The sequence below is a fragment of the Macrosteles quadrilineatus genome, unplaced genomic scaffold, assembly GCF_028750875.1.
Source record: "Macrosteles quadrilineatus isolate MER2022 unplaced genomic scaffold, UCM_ALF_1.0 Scaffold_9__3_contigs__length_116548681, whole genome shotgun sequence".
Lineage (NCBI taxonomy): Eukaryota > Metazoa > Arthropoda > Insecta > Hemiptera > Cicadellidae > Macrosteles > Macrosteles quadrilineatus.
Window position 1 is genome coordinate 59,698,991 of NW_026542602.1, and position 26,406 is coordinate 59,725,396.

Here is a 26,406-nt window from a genome sequence, read left to right on the forward strand (position 1 = left end):
GTCAGATGACAACATACGGACAGATGTTGAGTCAAAGGTATAATTGGTCTCACATATTTCGAATTTAGTCTAAATACTATTTCTAAATAAGCAAGCCACAAAACGAAACGTACAATAGTTTAAGATTCCCGGGACTTTTGCCGTTTTCTTATACAGAGGCAACGAACTAACTTTGTACTAATTGCAACTACGAACTTGTGTTCGTTGTTTGCAAAGCGTTTCAAGTGTTTCATCACAGGGAATTATTTTGTATGTTAATCTTGATATTTTTTGTCTTGCTATGTCTCTTGATATGTGCTTTGTTTGGAAACGTATTGTAAAACATGTTTCTTTCCTAAACATATTTATAGAACTAATTCACAACAATCTCACAAATGAAAAGTCTTCTTTATCTGCAAAGAGATTATCCTTAACACAGAGTTGTTAACACCCTTTTATGCTGAAATCTCAAATCTAAGCCTCCATAATATCAGTTCCGCATAGGCTGTCAGAGAGACAGGAAGTTCTCAACCGGAAGCTCTCCCAGTAATGGCCGACAACCGCTTGCCGCTTCCGGTCCACGTGTCTGACGCCATCTTTGTTTTTTACTTTTCCTTATAGTGAATGCATCTTTTATCATTATTTTTTGTACTACAACCATCACCATGCAATTAAATACAATCATGAAAGAATAACTAGATGATAAAACATACTAATAAACAACATTCTATCAATTCTATATCGTATACATAGTTTTTCTTCGGAGTAATTAACTACACGTAATTATATGCTGTACTTCATAGTAATTTTGAATTAACCATTCAAATACAGGTTGTGATCGTGCATTATTAATATAAATATTAGCAGAAAGGGGAATACAATGTAAAACAGAAATCAGTGAATAATAGTAGCGACATGGCGGTTGCAATTGCAGAGCGATGTATATATTTTATCCCAGATGTAAAGGTTTAAATCTCGCAAGTAAAATGTGTAGTGCTGCCTTGGCCCGGACTTTGACTCTAACCTAAGTTATATGTAAGGTATAAAGGCCTGGTGAGTGAGAAGAACTATCTCTGTATTGAAGAACTAACTGCACTTAAGGGCATCAAAAGATTTAACTCAAAACATTCATTAACTCCTGTTAGTTGATTCACCTCATATCTTTCTTAGTTTAATAGTTATATTATGCCATGGTGAGATGTATAATTTGTATGTCAGATACAAGTTCTTAGCAGATACCGGTGACATAATATCCTGCAATTACATAACACTACCCAACCCCTGGTGTCCTAACTGCCAGGTACATTAATTACCTTGAAAAGCCAATTAATTACGTAATTAGATTGAACTTATCTTTTTCAACAACGCTGCAAAAGAAAGCCGACCTTCTAGCGTAATATTTATATAATCGTCTTTTAGTTTATACGAGGCTAAATTTTATTCACACCAAAACCTAATTTTTTATTCTAATTGATAAAAACTTATTACAAATGACAAGAATTTAATTTGTGTATTAAATTTAGCTACGTTTTCTTCATTCATCCTTGAAAATTTGAATTTCACGACACATAAAATAATAAAACGACTGTACAATTTACATTGAATACTTTATTTAGAAACCAAATGTTCATGAACAACGATACAGCGAATTTTTTCTTTGGACATATCATAATAAAAATAAATCTTCTTTGGTGTTTTCATCCCTGTAATAATGTAATATTTAATTATTTATGTATTCCATATTTAAATTCCATAATAAAAAAGTAGATAATTCAAAATGCTTTAAGAGACGAAGATTCTTCGTGGATTACGTCCTGAAGTAGGTATTTGCGCACTATAAACTTGGAAAGTCCGTAGTCTGTCACATAAAACAGTTCCTGATCATGATGGGACTCTAAATCCCTAAAAGCTCTTCATGCTTTTAAGCTGTCACAGTTTACAGCTATCGTTATTAAAGGCTCGTCCCAAGTTGATAGCTGGGCTTTATTTTTCATTATGTCAGTCAAATAATCCTTAATTCGAGAAATATCGTAGGTGAAAAGGTCATAGCGATACATACCTGACAATTATATTACTAAGTATTACTATAATATTGAATTCTTCTGCAGTATGTTCGAATGACAATTACTAAACCAATTTAAATCAAATCAATGTAAACAATTTTTACGAACGACATGTACTTGCACAAATAACTTTAATAATCAACCAGAGGACGATCTGCTTTGCTTAACTTTTGTGGACAAGCTTACAGAGTCATAATCTAAGTTTAAGATATCTTTTACCAGATGTAAAAAAAACCTGAAGTATCATTGGTACATAAACTTGATTCTTCATGTATTTTTAATACTTAAACTGTTTGGTTTAAGAAATTGATTTACTTTTAATGAATTTGCTATGTAGAGAATAAGCTATTACTGCAGGTCTCATGGTAAGACCTGAACCAAAGACCGATTCACTTTTTCGTTTTGATCTCCCCAGAGGCAAATAACACTATCTAAAAAAACATAAAATTTCGCAATTTCTTTCAAAGCCGTCTTGTAAATCATACAAAACAAATTATGTCGTATATTAATGCATTGTTATGCGCTGAATGGTGAAGAGGAATTAAAAAAAAAAAAAAAAAAAAAACTGTAAATTGAAAATGTTCATGTCATTCTTATGAAAAATAAGTAAACTGTAAGTAGTTTTATGTTGTTTAGTTTATGTTTTTAATTTATGTTATTTTGCTGGTTTATAAACACATTTGGATAACATTCGGGAAATAAATGTATTCAAAACTGAACTATTAATATCTCAATAAAGCACTCTATTATTTCCCCTGTATTATCAAACCCCTACATTTGTTAAACTAATGTTATATAAGTAGGGGATTCAACTTTAATTTTTATGGAGTTTTTTTATTAAAAATATGACCAGGAAAATAAAAATTCGCTTATCGTGCAGGTTTGTTGCAACAATGTATTTAATTTATACAAAATTCTTAAGTAAACTTTTGAAATATCCATTCTCTAATTTTGACTCAGCAATTATTCACTTCTAATCAAATCATCAATAAATTCAGTTATTGCAATGCACTCCTACGTACGTGTGGGTACAAGCAAGTCATTTGAAATGGAAGCATTAATACATCAAAGGAAGCACTTTCAAGTTCAGCACTTTGAAGTTCAGCACTTTGATCGACCCAACGATAATTGGTTACTGTAAAGGACAATGTGAATCATTCTATATTGTTATGATTGATGAAGAAGATAATTCGTATAATTACACTATATATTAACGTTTAATGTATAAGGATAAACATCACAAAAATAAATAAATAAATATTTTATTTTAGAGTTTTCTTTACACTCAAACAAGTATTGTACTAACTTAAGTGTATTGAAAAATAAAATATTAATAGTGGCAAGCAGCATTGAAATGGTCTTGTCTAGTTGAGCTACAGTATGAAATGGAAGCTAAAGATTCTTCCTTTTACCTGACCTGACAGTAAAAGTTGTTGGAATAAACCTTACATAGATTTTGTATGTTGTTTAATCTATGTGCCACTGAGGAGGACATTTGTATGAAATTGTCGTTGACTGAGTGGATAGCTGAGTGGTTAAAATGTTCGCTAAACAAACAAAAGGTCGCCGGTTCGATCCCGAGACAAGTTGGTAGCTTTTTGAAAGCTCGAATCTGGACATAGCTGATCCTGATCATTGGAAATAAATGATCCTGGCCGATAAAACAGCTGATCTTAGTCAGTAACAAAGCTACACAGATCATCACACTTCATTTTACACTCATCCTTCACTCATATAACGGTTAAAATACGCACCTACGTGGCGTCCCCATCTCAATTAGTAATTGATAATGTAGGCTAGGCTAATGTAATATGTAGAGAATAGCAGACGGTCAATTATGTATTGATGCAGAGCATCAAAATACTATTTGCAAGTAGGATTTCCTGGAAAATTAGTATTATATCATCCTCTAAACTATCCAAGATATTCAATTTAAAATATTGGAGTAATTGTCATAGATTACTTTACACAAAAACAATGTTTTTTACGTCAAAACAACGTCTTCTCTTCCGTCAAGACGTATCGCTCTAATCTGTCTTGTCGCTGGAAGGTTTTACACTTACTTATAGTTCTACTCTGTACGTTGTATGTTGTACAATAAATCCGTAATTTTACCATAAGTGGTTTAAATACCTGTATTATTTGAAATTCAATATGGCGGCGATACCAACTAGTTTCGGTTCGCAATGGAACAATCACTAGGCATAAAAAGGACTGTCATTTATAATAAAAAACACAACATGAAAAGGGGGTAAAAATCTAACAAATAGTATTCGTCATACTAAAAGCATACTCTTAAATAAAAAAAATACATAAACAAATGATTGGTATACTTCAAACATTTTTAGAATACAGTGATGAATTCAAATCCATCTTCTTTACTATGAACTACAAGCTGTTTTACAAACGTTGTTGTTAACATACCAATTTCTCTATTTTTTATAGGTTTTATGACTTATAATTTCATCCTCAGTTTAAGGACAAGTGTACAAGCAGGAATGTAAAAATACACTTTTACTTTTAATTGAAATGGCGACCATACGAAGGTACATATTTTAAGTTAATTATGATTGGAATGAGTGAAGGATGAGTGGCGCGATCTTGAAGTCTTCAGGTGGTCCATAGTAAATCTTTAAGGAGTTATAATGCATTTATTAGCTCAGTGACGTCATCAGCACGTCATGTCCGATGGTATAATCTGGGAATATCGCACAGACGACAATCTCACTCAACCACGCTGTGCTTTTAACCTGACATGATACTCTGCAATTTGTTGCCTAAGCTGTATAAAGCTTCAATATATCATCACGACGGAAACATAGATTTGGTGAGGGTAACGAATATTGACATATGAACATCATTATTCATTGTCCACCATCTAAAATATTAGCAGAGTCCTTGGATAAACTATTAATACAACTGTCGAAACTTAAACCACATTAGACAATATTAACATAGGTATCTGAGTTCATTTAAGTTTTGACTAATTATTGCGGGCGTTTGCCATCGTCGATCAGTAAAATGAAAATTTTGTGAAGCTTCAGGGTATGGAATCAGGTGAAAAGGAACCTATAGTGAAAATCTATTACCAAGCAAAACTGAGCAATTAAAAAAAAACACTACAAGTTATAGCTAAATACTTTACAAAGAATTTAAAAGCAGTCTATTTAATATGGTTCTTGAATTGTGCAGTTGTACTATGTAACGATAGGATATAAGTATTGTTTTTTATATTTTTTATTGCAGAAACATTCGGTTCAACAACTAATAAGCCGTTTCTTATTCCATTATACAATTAAAAAAAAAAAAAAACAAAACTAACTCAATTGAGATTTAAGTAAATGGTGTATTAACATTGATAGGCCTGTATAATGACTGATTACTAATAATAATGATTTGTTTGATTTACTTTATTAAGGAAAAAATATTTTTAAGAAGTCAGAAAAAGTTATTTCATCTTATTATTAAAAAAACATATTAAACATTATTAATCTTTAAAAATTATTTCATATTAACATTTAATAAAACAAGACTGTAATGCTGCTCATACATAGTTAGGCACGTAATTCATTATTTTCTTTGACATGTGTTATCAGTTTATTTCGTCTGATGTATATAGTAAATTTAAACTAATTTTTAAAAATGTTCTGACTATTTAAAGTTACCATTCCATAACAGGGTTATGTATGTTAAGTGATGAAGATAGGTGTCTATATCAATATTAGTAGTCCTATAAACATAAACTAGAGTAGCATAAAGTAAATTATAAAATCCATCGATACAACTTACTCAAATTGCTTATAAAACGTGCATCAATGTAATCCTCTTTCATGGAGATCCTAGAAAATCAAGCAATGGGAAAAACTATAAATTCAATCAAGTAATGTTTTATAAATTTAAATAAAACGTAACTCATTCAAGCAATTAACTCAGCGGGGAAACTCATTTCGTTGTAATACAAAGCTATAGTGAGAAATCCCTGAGGTAACAATGCGAAGCGTGCTTTTACCTTCTATGCATAAAGACCAAAGCTTTGCTGCTATTTAGATTTGCATTCTGCCATCATATGCATGGTTAATTTAAATTATGAATGTCATCTTAGGAGGAAAAACATCTTCTGTTGCAAAAATATTTTAACAGTTAAGTTATATTTATAATATTTAAACTCTTTTAGAGGAAAAATATTTGATATTTTCGGAATTTTTAGTTTGATTTAATTTGAACATTTGTATCCACGCATACCTAGTTTATTGGTAATGTATTAAATCGTTCTAAAAATTATGCCAGATGACGAAAAATGAAGTGTTCACTCATTATTACATTTACATATTCTAGTGAACCAATTACACATACCAATTACATATTTACATATTCTTTTAAATAACCAAATAAACTGCTAGTTAGCCTATTGCATCGTGTTGATATATTGTAAATCATATTTTTGTAAACGAACAAATGACTTTCACACACTTAGGCAATAAAGATATAATGCAAATGAATATCATTATAATTTATCCATTAAGTGGTTAACCTTAAAAAGGAATTTGTTAGTTTTAGGAACAAATATAGAGATAATGTACTGAAAAATCATTGCACTAACCTAGCGATGTAATACAATTCTAAAACGCGTGTTAATTTTTCAGATATAATAACATATCACAAATAGTCTTTATACCTTATACCTTTTGTTGGGAGAATACTGTGAAAATAATACATGCTGTGTCAATTATTAATATTATAAATATATTTGAAAGACACCCAGGTTATAATCAATGCTTATCTGTTTTGCATATCAACCCGCATTATAAATCATTGGAAGTCAAAGTGTCAACTTTCAATATGATATTTGAACCATCACGTTGTTGTATGATACTTTCAATTACTCTCATTGCAATCAAGAAATTGTATTGACAATAAATGTGATAGAAATATTTGAAAAAATATAAATGTTTGTAACTAATAAGCCTATATATTTCGATTTCCTTCAGTTTGTACACACTTTCACACTGGTAACATTACGCCTTTGTTTCAATCAAACAGGATTTAGTTACAAAAATTGTATTGCTATTTTAAAATAATTACCAAAGTAATCAGCATCTGCAATAATTACAACTCCACGGTACTGGTACCGTCAAAGGATTCATCAATAATTATTACTGGGAAAGCGAATATAAAAAGGATTGCAACAGTTGTTTTATATCTTACCCAATTTTTTTAATAAAGCAGTAACTATAAAAAAACAACATTTGATATATTTCTTTTGGATGGATTGTAACATGTGGCCAATCTAATTACGTAATTGATTATCTTGTCAAGGTAATTAATGTGGTTGACAGTTAGGACACCAGGGGTTGCATAGTGTCGCGTCACTTGCAGCATGTTACGTCATCGGGTTGTCTGTGCAATACTTGTTGGCGATATACATATAATAACAAGAAAATAACACATTCTGGGCGTCTACTATGTCTGACCACTGTACACTTTATAAGGTGTAAGATTTTTAAATCGTCCATTAAATTAAAATTAATCAAATTATGTCTAGATTAACAGTTTGGTTAAAAATGTAATGTTAATGAACAATCTGTTCATAGCATGGTCACCTATAGTTCTTGTAAACCGATTTAGGAGCAAAGAGTGAATTTACTCATATGGAAAACACCACATAAATTTCACTAACGCTAAAACGCGTCTTTATTACCACCACAACAAATGGTTGATATTCCGCTTAAGAAGGATAATTTATTTCACAAATGCGTGGTAAACTAGTATCATCATTCTTGTAAATGTGGTGTAAAACAAGAATTACCAGGGAAGCTGTATTACTTATCTTCATTTATAATGTATGATTAAGCTGTATCTATTAATTTAACACTGGCTTTGTTCCACAGAGCATGAAAAATATGTGTATACTGTGTTCATTTTCTTTTGTTATTGAAGTTATTATTCATCGCATTCACCCAACATACGACGCATTTCCTTGGTGTATTTTTGGCTAGTTAACTACTCGAGGTATATTACGGCAGTATTTTAGAACCAAGACTATTGTATTTTATGTTTGGCTAAGCCCTGCAGAATCCAAATAATCATTTTGCTATGATAATTGAATAACTTCTTGATCAGCATTGTACGTGTTATTAAATTTACGGAAAGAAAATAAACCTCTTACCATCTTTTTTGTATATTTACCGTCTTGTGAGTAACAGTATAAGCGTAAATATATTCAATTGATAATGTAAACTCTTACCTTAGCAATCCTTATTGTGGTTGTCCGATATTAATTTCGGACCCGTAGGTCCATCTTCAGTCGGAAGTTTAGGGAGACCAAATACCCACCCGATGAATTTCGTAGAAAGTATGTCGACATTTAACACGATACACGTAACAGTTGGCATAAATAATATACAGAGGTTAGGGGTAAAAACCATGGTTTAAAAAAAGCGGGACAAGACAGTTCTGCCAGCAACGTGCTCCCTGACTAAAGTGAGGTTATCCCACTTTTTTTAAACCATGGTTTTTACCCCTAACCTCTGTATATTATTTATGTCAACTGTAATGTATATCGTGTTAAATGTCAACATACTTTCTACGAAACCCATCGGGTGGATCCTATAATAAGGGTTGGTCTCCCTAAACTTCCGACTGAAGATGGACCTACGGGTCCGAAATTAATATCGGACAACCACAATAAGGATTGTCAAGGTAAGAGTTTACATTATCAATTGATTATATTTAAGCAATCCAGAGGCTAAAATGATTGATAACGTAAATATATGTTTTTAGACGTTTCATTTATTTACTTTATATGATAATTGTACCTTTCCATTAAGTGGGTATACTTTATGTGGAGATATTAAAAAATCTTGTTTGAAACTGTTTATAAAAATCTTTTACTAAAAATCGTCATACTGTACTTTCAAAAAACATTCAGGAACTAACATTAGAACAGTTTTAATTTTATCACTATATTTTGCTATATTTTACATTTTAATCGTCCTATCAAATAGGCTAAGTAACAAATTTAAAGCAAATACTTTTCGATGGGACGTACTAGTAAAATATTATATTTTAACAATGCTAAAACTTCATTTAAATAACTTAAAGTTTATGTTTTATGTCGAAACTTTACACGATCGAATATTAAAACACTGTAAAATCATGATAAATCTATGTGAATCACAATTTATTTTAGTGATTTTCCATTGAGTCACTTTGAAAGTTAAGCTAGAAATCTGTGTACCAAGGGTAGGGAAAAGCTTCCCCACAAATCCCAAGATAAATGTTTGGCAGGAAAATGAGAATCTCAAAACATTTTCTCACCAAACTGCTTTTGCTGTACACAAAAATTACATTTTAACAAAAGATTATTTGGCACAATTCATAATACTAATAAAAACATAGCTTTACTACGTATACTGAAAGATAATACGGAGGTATACTATAGTTTTATTTGAAATATGTATTAATATTTTAAGTACTTTCCTGTTTTAAACTAGGATGTTGTAAATGTTGTTATAATAACTTGTCTACGAAAAGCTATAAAAGTCGAAAATATCGTTACGCCTAAGTTCACTCAAATTTAAAAATACTATTAATATTATTTGCTACAATATTAATATTGATTTTTTTTTGTGCGGATTTAGTTCAATGCCTTGTATTAAAATAGCCTTGTATATTGTGAATATTATCGGTTTGTTGCAGCATCAGTCTCTAAGTTAATCACGAAGTTAATTGGTTGTCAAGTTAATCAACGCCCGTACACCTGAGGTAAACAATGATGTTATGTCATTTGTAGGAAGATATGTCAGTAGTATGTCACCAGACACTGAGTTGATTGTTTTTTGAAACATGTATTTTAATATGTATTTATTTGAGTGTAGAACACATGCTTTATACGGATCTATTTTAATTCAGCATATACCTGAAAATCTTTTTATCAGCTACCCATTGGTTTTGTAAATACCAATCGAATATCAATTACAATCTCATGCACATAATCAAATTGTTAGTGAACACTATAAATGTAAATATTTGTTATTGGTTGTCTTCTTGTTTAGTTTAAAAATACAATAACACATCCCTGCTGATTAAGAAAAAGAAGTTATTTTGTAGTAAACAAAATCCAATTTAATAAAGATCTAATTATAAAATTCAAGTAGTTTTTCCTCGTAATTAAACTATTGTAGTAACAAAATTTATTTACAAGTATAACTGTTTCACTTTTTATAATTACTTTTGTATTTAAAAAACAACTGTGCAGGATAAAAAAGAACACTTTTACAAATCCGTTTTAATTAGGCTGTACTTTTCTAGTGATATTGATTAATCCTTTGACGGTGTTAGTGCTGCGGAATCGTAATTAGAGCAGCCTCCAACTACCTTGGCCCTTATTAGTTTTCAAATTTCACAGAAAACGTTGTTACTACATTATATTAATATTATAATGGGGGTGTAATGTGCAAGGATATACAGAATAACAGGAAATAAACATGATTTAAAATCCATGTTTTTAGCCCCTGAGCTGTAATGTAAATAATATCGGTATCAGCAATCTGATACATACTTTCTCCTATTAGCTTGTCAACAAACTTTATAATGGGTAAGCTATGGGAGTAACTATGATATTTTAGGTAAAGGCAAAAATCAGAAAATTTGCAATAACTTCTGAATGGTAATTGTTACAGCTATGAGAGATTGCACTATTTTAGAATTACAATGACCATGACAAATTAATTTTGGTCATTAAACTTACCAGCTTTTTTCCTAAAATCCGTTTTTTGTTATTTTATAGGTTATTTTTTATGGGAAACAATGTCTGAAAGTCTTGTATTTGTAAAAAAAATATTCAAAATTTTACTAAAACGATTCACTACGTTTGTTATATAAGTAGCAATTGGTTATGTTTCAATTAAATTTTACAACGTAAATGTTAAATTTCGTGGTTAAAAGTCATTCAGGACGTGTTAAAAGAATGTATCAAATAATTAATTCAAGTCACTTTTGTTTAGTATCTGTGTTAAGTTGATTTATAAATTTATTTTGCGAACGAAATTGACGTACAGTAATTTATTGGAACAGAGTTAATTGTGTATATTAGCTAAGTGAATACCGAGCCCTTTTAGTAATAAAAATCTTACCGGTTCGATGATAGAAAGTGCACAATTTATTCACGGATTAAAACTAGACCCAGCTGTTCTTTAAAACTGGGATAAAGAACATCCACAATAGCCAGTGAAAAAACTGATAGTCAAAGAAATCATCTCGTCATTTCAACTCCCATCATTCTCTACTTTGCACTAAAACACATTGATATTTAACGAGATATGAATCTAATTCATAGTGATATACAAGTATTAACGTCAATATTTGTAATTATAATAAATTTCACAAAGTTAAAATGAAAGCTGTTACGTCATCAAGCGAAATGTAATTACATTTTGTGTTGATGAAGATAATGACACAACATACATCAAAGGTTTCAGCACAATTGCTCCATTTACAGTACAACTACGACACTATGGTTATTTTATTAGTACGGTAGATGAACATTTCTGTTGAAGGTGTAATTGAATTATTTTAATTTATATAAAAATAATATTTATTCATATTTAAATCGTACAAATTTGCTATTAGTTAACCACAATGATATGTTTTAAATTTACTTTCATACCTTTTTACGAAATACTTTTTTTTACTTTAATACTTTTCTTTGAAATGGCGACCATACAAAGTAGGTATTTTAAGCCAAGAATGAATGGAGATGAGTGTAGGATGAGTGGCGCGATCTTGTAGTCTTGTTAGTGACTAAGGCCGACATATTCCTTAGACACAGCTGTTAATAATTAGCCCATACAGCTAATGGCGACTAAGGGACCTACAGTTTATAGTGGAATCCGAACCACTTTTTTCCTTGGTATATACGAATTGGTCTAATTATCAGGATAGTACTGTGGATAGTCGTAGTACTCACCCGTGCGGACGTTAATCCACACCAGGGAGTATCGCATCCACAGTGCATGCCTATAAATATCCACAATTCGTGACCTGCTAGTAGCTGGATTACAGGACGACGCCACCAGTCCCAGTCTAATAAAGTAAAAAATCCACCAAAGAAGACACTAGTTAGAAATCCGTTTATTTCTTCTTTGTAATATATTTTTTAAACTAAGTTGGGAGAATGATTTTGATAATATTTGTAAACAATGTCTAGGATGTCTATTTCAACGTTGCAGCTTGTGTAAGAGATGACTAAGGTTGACCTATTTTGCTTTATTAAATTCTTATATCCATTGTGGATTCGTGAAGTTTTGTTTGTGAGGTCACGCTGCTTTGAATGACATTTTTCTAATTCAAACGAATACATCTCAGGAGCTGTGTGTAGCAAGTGTAAAACACAAAACTGTAAACGATATTTTTTAACACACTTACACTAGTTCATATTTAGTTTATAGTAATCATTATGTAAAATACGTCGCCATCGTAAGCAATGGTATTTGCTGAAACTTAACAAAAGTACTTAATTTTACACGATAATTTATTTATTTTTGACATCTAGTTGTGTTACATTAATAGTTTGACAATATTTACAAAACATAGAAATATTTCTATTTGTTTGCTGTCCCACAGACATACTTCCCAAAAATTGCCTCATAATTTGATCCATGCAACTCTTCCACTCCGTACGTTTCTTAAGGTCGAATTTTAGTTTATATGGAAAGTAAATTTTAGGTGAGAGAAAGATGACGAAATATAATATTTACAAAATTAATGATTTTCGTATTTTCTATTATTATTTTAATACATATGAAAGTTAACGTGATTGAAGTGTCACCACACAACTTTGATATATAACTAATTCAATGTATAAAAAGCCTGAATCATTCCAATAAATATGTTATTTAAAAGTGGAATTTGGATACTTAACAAAATTGAAGTTTAGAAAATTTAGTATTCTTTTATTAATAATAATAACTTTACAGTGTAAAATACATAAACTACTCTAGAATTAACGGTAAACATCGTACAACTAAATACAGTATTTTCAATTCACTACAGTCTTAACTGATATTCAATACAATTCATTATAAAAACTAATTCAAACGTCCAACGATCATTGTTCTGTTAAAAATTACAACTACAACATAGTTATGCTGTTAATTATGAATTGTGTTACCTTGAATGCAGTTATATTAAGATATTGTGAAATAGCCACCAGACTGACTCTTTAAACATGTTTCTATCTCCAACAAGATGTTGTATCCGTTCCATAGCATTCCCATTACAATTTTCATTGGTAATTCATCCATACAACTGATATGCTTAATAGACCAACAATGAAAAGGTACTCTTGTAATTTAAGGTACTTATTTGGCTAAAACTATTGATCATATATTGTTTCCTTCTAAGATTAGTAATTATTAAAGAGAAAATCTTAACTATGTAAGTTCAAGTTAAACATTTTATTTCGCACTATTCTGATGATTTTTACAGCTGTTTTCTGAGCCTAAGCTTACAGGATGAACGTTAGAATTTTAGAAACATGGAGCTGTTTTCAGCTTCGGATAGTGTAATGAGTTACTGAAAATACTACCCACTTTACATTGTGAAATTTTAACCCTTAAGAATGAAGGATCAACTTTTGATACCGAAGTAGACATCCCATTAACAGACTATAGCTAGTTCATTGCCAAATAACAAAATATGAATGAGTGTATTAACAAAGTGCGCGGTTTAAAAAATAATATATTTTCCCTTAGTTTAAGTAACTAAGGTAGTTAATAAAATACGATGATACTAATAGTTAAATATAATTGGTACTTTCAGTTTGACTTGGTTAAATAATTGTCCGTTGGCCAGGTTTACAGCTTTACTGTTGTAATAGGATAATTTCTTTTTGTTCAATAACGACTCACTCCCACCCACGGGTTTTCCCATGTGGGTTTCATTTAGTTTATTTATATTTTAGCAATTGCAGTATATATTGTATATTTAATATTTGTAAAAATGCTTGTAAGTAACGTAACAATGTTTATTTGATGAGAAATAAAATAAAATTTGATTTTGATTTGAGGATGTCTACTTAATAGTCAAAGAATTACAGGTTTTGTAGATGCACATGTAAACAAAACCCATGAACTGGTTTCAAAAAATGTTTAACATATTTATACAAAATTAAAACATATTAGGCTACCTGGCTTTAAATTACGTAAATTTTAGCAAAGATTTTAAAATCCTAAATATATTTGTTTAATTCTTACGAATGTCGAACTCATATTTTGTAGCACGTTTTACTGATTTATATGAGAGAATTGATTATTATAATAGTCACCAGCAAAGAAACTAAACCACTTATATTGTATTTAATTATTAACTTTAGTAAGATAAAAACCTCAGACCGTTACACAACGACACACAGACATCACTATTTACATAAGTTGGTGTGTTGGTCCTTCAATATTTTCAATATTTTAGAAAATACCTAAAATTTACTGTAACCTAAATTTTAGAATTATAAATTAAAAAATAATTTTTACATACAATTGCGATTAAAACATTGTGCATTCCTAATTAGAATTCACATCAAAATAGTTTCGTTGTTAGCTAGAGTAATACATGACTTGTAACCATATACAAATGTTTACATATAAAAATATATTGAACTAATTTTATGATATCACTTTGATTATGTTTAATAAAGTATTACTATGTATACTTTTAGGAGAGTAGCCCAAAACAAGTGAATACAAAACAGGTGTACACACATTCCGTGTGTTATAATACTAAAAATAGCTTTTTTTGACATTAGTTTGTTATCAGATTTTGCTATAAGCATTGAAATAAACAAACAATTGATAAAGTCGAATAATTCCTTAAACAACAAAACTATACCTCTTCATTTGAAAAACAAGGCTAGACCAGAAATGAAGTAAAGATAAACCATTAGTAAGTCTACCAAAAACATATTTTCGTTAAAAATACATTTACCATAAAATACGATTTCTTCAAACAAATAATGATTCAATAAGTGTCATGAAAATAATTATTTAATTATCGTACACATTGTTTAGATTTTAATGTATGTTACTATGAATACAGTAAATACTTGACATCAAAAATTACAAAATATGTAGACTACACTACTTAATATGAACGATACAGACACATAATTTAACGGTAATATAGTTTGTACAAAAATATCCTTTTTAATTAAAACTGTACGTGCAACACCTTTTCTACATTACAATTAACATAAACTCGACAACAGAGTACAAAATTACATTTACATGAACCTTCTAATTACATTTATATTACTATTGATCATTACTTATGTAACCTCCCATATGTGGAATTGTGCCTTTGTTCCGTGTAATAATTAAGAGCCAGCGCATAGAACCATATAAAGCTTTTATTGAAACACAACTACTGACAGAATATTAGGAAATTCTCAGTAAAGGTTTTAAGAAAATTAAAACTTTTTAACTAGAAAATGTTATTAAACTCTGCTAAACGTAAAGCGGCAATTATTGTCAGTATTATTCCGTTATCCTTTTATTTAGGGATATATTTTGGCATAATTGACTAATTATTTAAAGTAGTGTGAACGTTGATATTTTATTTGGCACAGTTTATATCATATGCAGATCACCACTCAATCACATTCCCTAATTACATAAACAAAATCTTTTAAGCTTCTTAACATAACTATTGTTTTACAGTAAGTTAAAACATCCAATAATCAGTTATTTAAGGCAATAGCTATTTAGAGTTATAGATCCAAAGCGGAGTTATTGGTGTGAACATTTGTTATGGTAGGCCAATCCTACTTGTCCCTTTAGAATATAAGTCAAACGATGAAGGGCCAGACCGATCCAGCAAACTTGAAATTGGTGAAACATTTCAAATACAATCCCCGAGAGAAGAATAGTTCACATTTAGAAAAATGAGCAAAAGTGGTGCAGATTTAGAAATAGGGTTTGAAGTGTTAATATTAAACAAGAATAACATGATGTATAAAACACTATGAATTTTACCTCCACTAATTTAAACAAAGAAATTTCGTTTGGTACGAATAGAGCAATTAAACTCACATTTTTGTATATAAGTGTAAGAATCTTTCCATAGTAGCTCATACAATTTCTTGAGTATGTTGTATCTACAATTTTTGTTTACAAGCCTAACCAAGAAATATACTTGAGATAGAACGTACCAAGAAACGTACTGGTTCTGTTAAGAACCATCTGTGAAGATTTCAGTTTTCGAGTAAAAGGGCGTCAACAGACTTAGTACTTTTCCTTCTTATTCTCTTTTAATGTTGCTGTATTTATATTTTTACACTTTTAATTTAATAGATTTTTTGCTCTCTCAAATTCAATGTTCAGAACAAATACTCTGCACCATAAATCTATGAAACGTAATTTTGTATACCATAAATTTTACCCAGCGAGAATAGAGTTTTACACATTTATAAGATTATTTATTTCATCCAAGCTAACCACCACGTTTGATGACTCGATCAAACTTTCGAATTTACTTATCATACCTTTTATAACTTCCTTACTCAAAACGAGCAAACAATTCCCTATCCCTGATCAATTTTTCATTAAGTCGGAACTATCTTCAAACTTACCCTCAGTAGCTGCATCTGGAGCGCATTAATGAAACGTCAGCATCTTTCAAAGACCTTTCTCTCATTTTACTCTCCATTACAAATAACTCCAATCAAAGACTTGTCACGTGACTAAATCTCTCGAGTTTTCACTCCGGGAGTGAGTCGATCCGGCCCGTGGACTTTCAGACGTTGCTGATCCTCAACATGCTGGAGGACGGCCGCCTCTCCGCCGTCACCTGGGCGATCACATTGTTGAAGCTCGGCCTCCTCTGCTCCCTTTGGGAATAAAAGTCACCCGAGGTGGAGGTCCGCCGATCGAAGGAGTGCATTGGACTGAGAAACTCGTTGCAGTACGTGTGTCTATCTTTGCTCCCTGGCAGGAACTCCGAGCAGGACGACGGGCGACGCTCACATGATGGTCGTGGGGAAAGGAGACAGGAGGATCTTCGCATACCCAGGGTTGTGGTCGAGGGTCGTCTCTCCGTCATCGGCAGCATAGACTTGCTCATTGGCGGTCGCTCGTTGAGCACCAGAGATTTTATGTCTACGGCTGACTTGGTTTTTCTGCAATGAATAGAGGTTAATTATAGTAATACATTGATTTTTCAATCTTTATAATCTTCCTAACTGTTCGTAAAGAAAAAGTAAAAAATCGTTGGAGTAAGAAGGGTATTTATTTAAATATGTTGTTGAAAATGTGTACTACGGTATTACTAACTTAGGTATTCAAATATTAAATACATATATGGAAATGTTTTCTTCCTTTCATTTCTATGATCAAATCCTTCTCTGGCCTTTCACACACAACCAAACTTGTAATTTGCAATTAGCTCTCGAACACATGGAGCCTTACAATACTTTTCCTGGTCCTAAGATAATACTTCAATCAAATCATTTTCCCAATATCAAAGTAATACTGTTGGTTAAATAATATTCTTAATCTAAATATGATAGTACTAAGTCATATAATTTCTTCAAACTTATAACGTTACTTTGGTCAACTATGTTCACCCAATGTTATGGTAATGTTGCGATCAAATACTTTTCAAATCTAAAAATATTAATTTGAACAAATAGTATTGCCAAACTTCAAAATAGTACTTTTCCCAAGTAGTTTCCCCAATCGTATGATGGTTGTTTAGTTTTACTAATCTGAAGACAAATAAATAATACATTTATCACAAAATTTTTTAAATCTTGAGATAATACTTTGTCCATATAGATTCTACAATCATATTAAAAAGTTTCTTAACCATAAGGTTTTACATTATTCAATGTCAATATCAAGATGCGTTAATCAAATAATTAAAATTATCAAAAATTCTTAGTTGTTGGTCATTTTGTCTATATTTTCGTCATTTTTTTATTGTTTAAGAAATCCCCAAGCTCCGGCGTACCTAGGAGGGTTGATCTGGACGGCGAACATGTTGTTGGAGCTTCCGACGAACACGGAGTTCTGCCTGGGCCTCGCCAGGGAGCGGTACGTGGGTGGGACAGCAGCGAAGTGTGGCGGGGGCTCTAGACAATTGACGTTGAACTTGGAGAAAGACGACCGATGCTGAAACATAGGATTGTAGGGTTGATCATCAGATAGTGAAACAGAGTATAAAGATATACTTGTGAATTTTGTGAAGCATTTAGGCCTACTTAATGAATGAAAGCCTAACGCTTATCCTATATGCAGCTTAAGCTGCTGTTTTGTAAAAAAGTATTTTTTTTCGTGCATGATCAAATAAAATGTAAAAAGAATCTACTGTTTGGTGATCTAATCATCAAAAAGTAATAATGTAAAACCTATTGGTAACACTCTATGATCAATAAAACATCGATTGTGAACTATTACTAATTACATTTTAGTGTTTGAGAAAGGTAAATTCTCGACTTTAAAAATTAAATCTGAGTTACATTGAGAGAAACTTTTATAAGGGCAGATTTCATTAAAATTTCTATAAAACAATTTGCGTTCAAAAGGGTTTAATTTGGTTTATATTATTATAGGCCGTTGTACAAATCAAAAAGTTTTAGTATATATTTTTTTACAATTTACAACCAATAATTCATATTTTGTTGGATTATTATTCACTATGATTTTTCTTTCTCTTTCCCAATACCATTGACTTTATATCCACACCCTATACCCACTAAGGGAATGTAGACACCTTTTTCATTGTCTAACATGTGTAATTTTATTAGACACTATCATATAACATGAACATTATGTGTGTGTGTGTTTTTTTTTTTTTTTTTTATTAGCGTAAATACTACTAAACTTATTGAGCTGAAATCCCCCAAAAATATTGCTACTATAGAAGCGTCATTAACTTATTACAGTTTAAAAGTATTTTACTTTGAATGTATAGTATGTATAGTATTATTTATAATGTATAATATATGTGTTTGTATGTTACTACTGTTCCACTGACCACAAGATTCAGAGATGGAGCTTGAGAAGGCAAGCAAGAAACTAAACTGAATAGTAAAAATTATATTAGGTTATTTTCATTTAGGAAGTAATCAATTCATAGTAAATAGTAATATAAATACAAATTGTTGTTGTCGGCTGACTCTTATAACATGATACACAAAGATCATACACAAAGATAGTAATGCCAATTCAACAGGTAGCAAATCCAAGAGCGGATTCAAAGGATTCCTCTTGATCTATTTATAGAAGGGAGTCTCTTTGAATGTATCTAATTAATTTACCACCTATATCCCTGAGCCCGCGTTTCTCAATTCGGAAAGGTATTGAGTGTTTGGATGAGTTAAAAATAAATTAAAAATGCAATTAAAACGATAAAAACATATTGTAGCGGTTAAATATAAGAGTAATAACTGAGAACCCTAACCTCACGTTTAGATGCTTTTATTGTAAGATAAAATAACCGGTTACAGTAGTTATTTTTAGATCTAAAAGTAAAAGCCGATAGATTATTAAACTAACTAGTAACTTAACTGATCTTTCTTATTTTTTCGAAAATTACCAGCACAATTTGCCAGCGGCTTAAATGACTTAGGTAATTTTTTAATGCCGCCACAATTTTAACATGACAATGGTATACATCATAATATTTAAGAGTAAAACCTAGTAAAAACCTAGAAGTATCAGTAGGTACCATCGAATGTTTGGAAAGTAAAAATGCTTTGAAATCTAACTCTAATTACTTATAATTAAAAATAAATAAAGGAATTTTCATATTATGTGATAATTAAAGCCTCGATTACCTGTTAAATTGATTGTAACCCTTAAATGTACTGGTAAGACAAATGCAACTGCGGAAATCATAAAAACTCATCACATCACTGAAACCAAATTGAAGCTATGCGACCTATTTATGTCATCTTGCACTAAAGTAAAAGATTTCTAATTGTATGACACGCATATCACTACGCCTTAAGATCTAGCTAAGTCTCTAAATGTAAATGCTAAATAGGTAAATGGAATTTGAATTGTTTGGATCCAAAACAGAGGTAATACATTGATTTATTTTGAAGACATATTATACCTTTTTAAAAGTCAACTTACAATCGTGATAGCCAAGATAGTATTTTGGCAAATACTGTAGTTTAAAAAAAATAAATACTATCGTAAGTGTTGAATACAGCTAACAGGAAAGTTGAAATCGTAGATTTATTTTACGATTGTGAAATATTGGTGAAAACCAACACAAGTTGTACGATTCCTTATTTATTTCAAACGGATATAAAATTGGAAACCTGTATTTGAATTCAAACCATATCTGTAAATGTTAATAGTGCTCAAACAGCGAAGAGTATTGAAACACATCATTAATGTGTTTACTTCGAAGAAAGAGTTGTATGTTTTCTTGCTTAATTCATATAAATCCTATATGAAGTATAGGTAAAAGTACTAAAAGTATTTTATAGCTAAAAGTAAATAGCTAAAAGTATTTTATACTAAAACTACCTTGCATGATCAAAATCTAAAGCATAATAAATCGAGTGTAAACTATGCTACTTAAAACACATTTGAAAGTAGAACTAATCTAGGGAAAATGATAATTGACCTATGAATATTTGAAAACAAAAAGTCATGTGCTAATCGAAACTTATCCTTTACGTTGGGACTGAAAATCGCTCAGATAGCCGTGGCCTGTAACCAGATATCTACAGTCACTAAATGTGCCCAAGCGACTAGAGTGAGTGGATTTATTGTATAAAGGCTTAAAGTAATTTGCATATTCGACTCTCATGATGTGGAAAAACATAGCATACATAAATATAAGATGATGAGGCATTTAATAAAACTGCAAATTACGATAGTGTTTCGCCAAACATATTTGTCTTGCAATCAAATTCCTGATTTCATACTTAACACGAAATACATAGTGAAATACATAGCCTAATTAATTGTTCAATATCAATTGATTAGAATAATGTAGAGCTTAAAAAAATTTACACTTACACTAATTGCCTTTTAAATGTATTTAACATGATAAATCGCTAATAAATAACTTTTGTTTTTGCACAGCATTGGGAAGTAGTGTATAATGTGTTTTAAAGCTGAATTATATATCCGTTCATATCACTACTGCAGACCTGGGATATCGGCGGATGGTTGATGTCCACCATGGGACAGCTGCTGCGATGCTCTTGGTGGAACTTTGGCTGGTAGGGCTCCAGCATGCGGATCTTTCCCCACCTGTTGAAAAACAGTGCTATCGCTGCGACCCACAGAATCAGCACGAAGATGACGATCAGTGCCTCTTCTGTTCTAACCACTGGAACACCTGTAAAATCCTCTAATTAGAAGGCTGTGGAAGGTTAAATATATTTTTGACAGTAAATAATATGCTTATTTGACCTGTTTCACGTCTCACTAAAATTAGTAGGAATTTAGAAAGATAAAACTCAAGTAGTTTTGGTTTTAAAAATTAATTTTGAGAATTTCAGGAATAGAATCGGATTCTTTTGAACCCAAGTTTAGTGCAATAACCAATTGTTGAGTACTCAACATCGGTTTTTCATCTTTGCGTCTAAATATGCACCGTGATTTGTTTTGATTTATACGGTTACTAGACACGAGGTTCCAAGGTTAAGTTGTGTGTTAAATTAAAATCTTTGTTATATCAGAGCAATTAGGAATTTAATCAGCTAACTCTATAAGTCAGGACAGCTTATTGAAAGCATATTGATCAAGAACGATTAGGTCTAGTTTGAACCAACAAAACTACTGGATTTTCTCCGGACTGGTCTAGTGACATTCTGTCGGTCTTTGTATGAATGTGGGGTGGCAGGGCCTTTGTATGACCTATCCTCGTATGGCGTTGACTCCTTTTACAGTCACGGCTTCTGGACACGTATTCAGGCCTTAGGCCAAGCAGCTGAGCTGCCTTTCAACAGTTGGCTGTAGTTGTTGTGATGATTTAGTCTGGTATCTAGAGTTAGTGACACATAACTGTAATCTACTACTGTACAGGGTTTATATGCTATGCAGAGCACAGACTAACCAGTGGCGACGGCCGAGTCAGGGAAGGGGGGTATCGAGTGCACCTTGGTGGCAGGCGTCTCGTAGATGATCTCCGAGATGTACTCTATGCTGGCTGGAATGTCCGAGCCTGAGGCGCTCAGAGAAGAGTTCCTCATCATCTTGCGGTACAGTTCTGGAACAAAAGGAAGCGATCAAAATAAACTTGTAATTATACCATCTAATTTAGTGGATATTGAGTCTTCCTTTGAGTATTCAAACAAGAAACAAGTTGGAAGTTCTAGTTGAGAATCACCAACGTGCAACATACTGTGTGGAGGAGACACCCGCCAAAGGTTAGGTATTATAGTTTTTAGTATTATTATAAGTTTACTCTGAAGTGAAATGGTTACGAATGTTCATTATTATTCATTATTCAATCCAACGCATACATATTTATACATGTTTGAATGGTTTTAATAAATGAATCTAGCATCAGTAATAGTAATACTAATTGTAATACAATAAGCTCGCCTTCAAATCTGAAGGTCACTGGTTTGCATAAAACTGATATCGTAACTAGAACTGGGTATAATTTTGTCTTTGGGCTCTCAATCAATGATGGTAATAAACTAGATTAAATTCTGTGTCTTTCTAAAAGCCATAAAAAGTGCCAAACGCATAAACATGCACACAAAACAAGCACAGATAAGTAGTTATTAATACATTCTTTTGGAAATAATGATTTTAAATAATGTATTATTTTTAGTTAAGAAACTTAACTGGACAAAACTCTCCTATTGTGGTAAAAGATCCCAACTATGATTCTTTCTCTGATCAAAGCGTTCACACATTATTGATAAGTAAAACATATAATATCTCGTCTTTTGCTACCTTTTTGTCACCTTTTTTACCTTTTTAAATATGCATATGAGTTTTTACGTTTAAATGCATTTTTCAAAAGGGTTCAGAAACAAGCTGTACATTATTATTAAGCTGTACCCTTTATTACTTTAGTGTTACCTGTTTAATGATTTAATCAACACTGACATCCGGTAAAATAGCAATGTAATGAAATGCTTAACATTTTTTTAAATTTCAAATATCACATTCATAATTTAGATTAACCATACACTTTATGTCAGAATGCAAATATACTAGTAAATAGCAGCAAAGCTTTGGTCTTTATGCATAGAAGGTAAAAGCACGCTTCGCATTGTTACCTCAGGGATTTCTCACAATAGCTTTGTATTACAACGAAATGAGTTTCCCCGCAGAGTAAATTGCTTGAATGAGTTACGAGCAGTAACGTTTCATTTAAATTGTTGAAAAATCACGTTTCTGAATTAATTGGACATTTTATTTTTACTGTGGCCCTTTCGATGGATATACTAGGATCTTAACAAACAATCAGAGGTTTATTTTACAGCGTTTTATGTTTTAAAAACAATTTTAAAAACCATACTAAAATTTTATTTCTGTGGTTGAATTTATATAGTTTTTTATGTTTAAGGCTACTAATGTCGTTTATGAAATTCATCAACAACTCACAGAACACATGTGAATCAATCATAATTACTGTTAATAGTGTAAGTAATTGAAATTTATCTGTAAGATCAAATAATACTACCTATTAATAGTAACTGTTTACCTCACACTTGACGCTTGATCAGTTAAATATTACTAAAACACTAAACATTACAGGTTAAGGTATTTCATATTTTGACGCAATATTTTACAACAAAAAAACATCATTTTTGTTGGAGTATTTAAATTGGAATCGTTCAGATTTCTTATAATGCTTGAATTATTGAACTAATTTACCATACTGTATTCGTGTAACAGTACCAACAGGTCATATTAATGTTACTCAAGAAGTTATTTATAGGCCTAAATAACACCACTGTCGATTCTCGACAAGGTCAAACCCTATCAAAACTTACTTGGAAATTGGCTGTGGTTGGATGTCACCACCGCGTGTCAAACTGATTTGGATGGATTGGCGAATTGTGCTTGATGGTTCGGAATAATGGAACATCTCCTCAAATTGATTATACAAAACCACAGTTAAGCTCGATATTTTTATTTATACACGTTTATTCATTTATGTGGTTTTGTGATCAATAACTGTTCAACAGACTAATTGAATTCTACAAAGTTCATGTAAATAATTTACCATGTTAAATATCCTACTTTAAATTTGGTATGTACATTATATATTGTAAGACTAGATTACTTACGTCAATAGCTCATTGAATCGTGAATTTCACTTCATGTTTCAGTACATGTTTCGACACATTGTCATCATCAGCTGACTACTAACTAGTAAGTTAGTACTCAGCTGATGATGACAGTGTGTCGAAACATGTACTGAAACATGAAGTGAAATTTACGATTCAATGAGCTATTGACGTAAGTAATCTAGTCTTACAATAATATCTACAGCTCAGGGGATTAACAATGAATTTACATTATATAATTTATTGAATAAACGTTTTGGTTCCATTGCTAACCAAATATTTTCGTGTTTATTTAATACTAGATTTATTTAAATCTTTAAGGCACATGCTATACATATTTAGAAGATTTATTTCAAAGCCATTGCGGTTATACATACAAGCTATTATGCAATTCAAATAATTTATCATTTATGTTATTTAAACTACACGAAGCCTTCTTCGCCGGAGACTCAAGTTCAAATCCATCAATTGCCAATAGTTTACATACGTGATGATCACCAATGGTTCGGAACCCACTTTAAGTCTTAACTACAGCTAATGAGAAGTCCAAAAGTATTTTTCACAGGCAGTGATGTCAATCTCCGTAATGATAAATTTCCCACACTTTAAACAACTAATTGATCATTAAAATAAAAATACGATTAAGACCTCTTATATTGTAAAATGTATATGGATTGCAGTTTGATATTTTGATTTATGGATGTTCAGAGGGAAGTTTAATAATCCATCGAGAGGAATAAATCTCCAAGTGATATTTGAATGCGTTGCATATGCAAATATCCAGATACTGGAATCAGGTCATATTGCATTATCGAGGAGGCAGATCGTGTTCAAATCTTCATGATTTGTGTAGAGTTCGTTTATATATACTCTTGTTACTGTACCACTTTAAACAGAGGTAATATTTTATGTGAATGTTATTATGTAAAATTTTAAATTATCTTAAAACATGAACTGAAATACATACTTGTAAAAAGTGGTCTTTGTATGTACTGTTATGTACTAAATATTTAAGTATAGAGTTATTAAAATACAGTCAAATAAAAATTACCTTATTTTTTTTTTGGCGTTTGTAGGTTTATGTGTTGTTTGTGAGCATTTTAATGCACCATTACTATAACATAGCAGCATAGCATGCTTTTCAATTACTTTTACTTGAAAATGTTGGTAAACAAAATTGGCAGCTTCAGAAAACTCATGTTTACAACCAACAATTCACAAAAAGCCTGCTAAAAGGGGAAAAATAAAATTATATTAAAGAATTGACACTGTCAACACACATGACTACAACCGAACAGGCAAAAAATAGGCTATATTCCACAACTTAAAACTTGATGACACTTTTGTTGTACTAACAAGTGATGCCAAATGTCCATAATCGTATTTTAAGGAATGATTTGATAAGCACGAATTCCTAAGGTTAGTAGTGCTTGTTTAAAAAGGAAATTTGACAAACTGAAATTAAATATGTCAATCTATAATTCAGTTTAGGGTTTAACTGACAAAGAATGCCGATGTTCATAAACATATAAATTACTTTCACTAAAAGCCACGCATACGTTGTGATGATAGATTGAAGCTTATACAGCTTAGCCAGCAAATTGCAGAGTTACATGTCAGGTTAAAAGCACAGCGTGGTTGAGTGAGATTGTCGTCTGTGATAATCCCAGATTATACCATCGGACATGACGTGCTGATGACGTCACTGAGAACAGGAGCATTAACAACAAAACAATTCATATACAAATTATTAGTCAAAATCATAATTACAATGATAATTAGTATCAATAAAAATGAAAATCCAATGAGGTAAATGTAAATACGTTTAGTCTGCAGATTTGCTGCGGCGGGGGTAGCCGAACGGATTTTTTTTATCTTATCTTATCCAATTCATGATATTTTTATTTTGTGTAAAATTTCCTAAAAGATCCACTACCAGATACCTAACACGTTATACTGAACTTCTATATATTCGGATCATTAAACTCCGGCACTGCAGGGTATTAATATATTATATTATTATATTATGTTAAAAGTTAGCTGTTAGATGAATGCCTAGTTGTCTACCATGATTACATTCAGTTAATATAC

General features: G+C 31.2%; 1 protein-coding gene across 3 annotated transcripts in view; it reads right to left on the reverse strand.

Moving 5' to 3' along the window:
* Positions 1 to 16,346: 16,346 nt before the first annotated feature.
* The window catches only part of LOC129002476 (uncharacterized), a 200,776-nt gene continuing 190,716 nt past the window's right edge, over positions 16,347 to 26,406 (reverse strand). For all 3 annotated transcript variants that reach the window (XM_054430310.1, XM_054430312.1, XM_054430311.1), the window contains 4 exons: positions 22,119 to 22,271; positions 21,208 to 21,398; positions 18,045 to 18,205; positions 16,347 to 17,211 (listed from right to left, as the gene is read on the reverse strand). In XM_054430310.1, the coding sequence (XP_054286285.1) occupies positions 16,830 to 17,211; positions 18,045 to 18,205; positions 21,208 to 21,398; positions 22,119 to 22,257 (873 nt within the window). In that variant the 5' untranslated portion in view covers positions 22,258 to 22,271 and the 3' untranslated portion in view covers positions 16,347 to 16,829. The remainder of the gene's footprint in view (positions 17,212 to 18,044; positions 18,206 to 21,207; positions 21,399 to 22,118; positions 22,272 to 26,406) is intronic.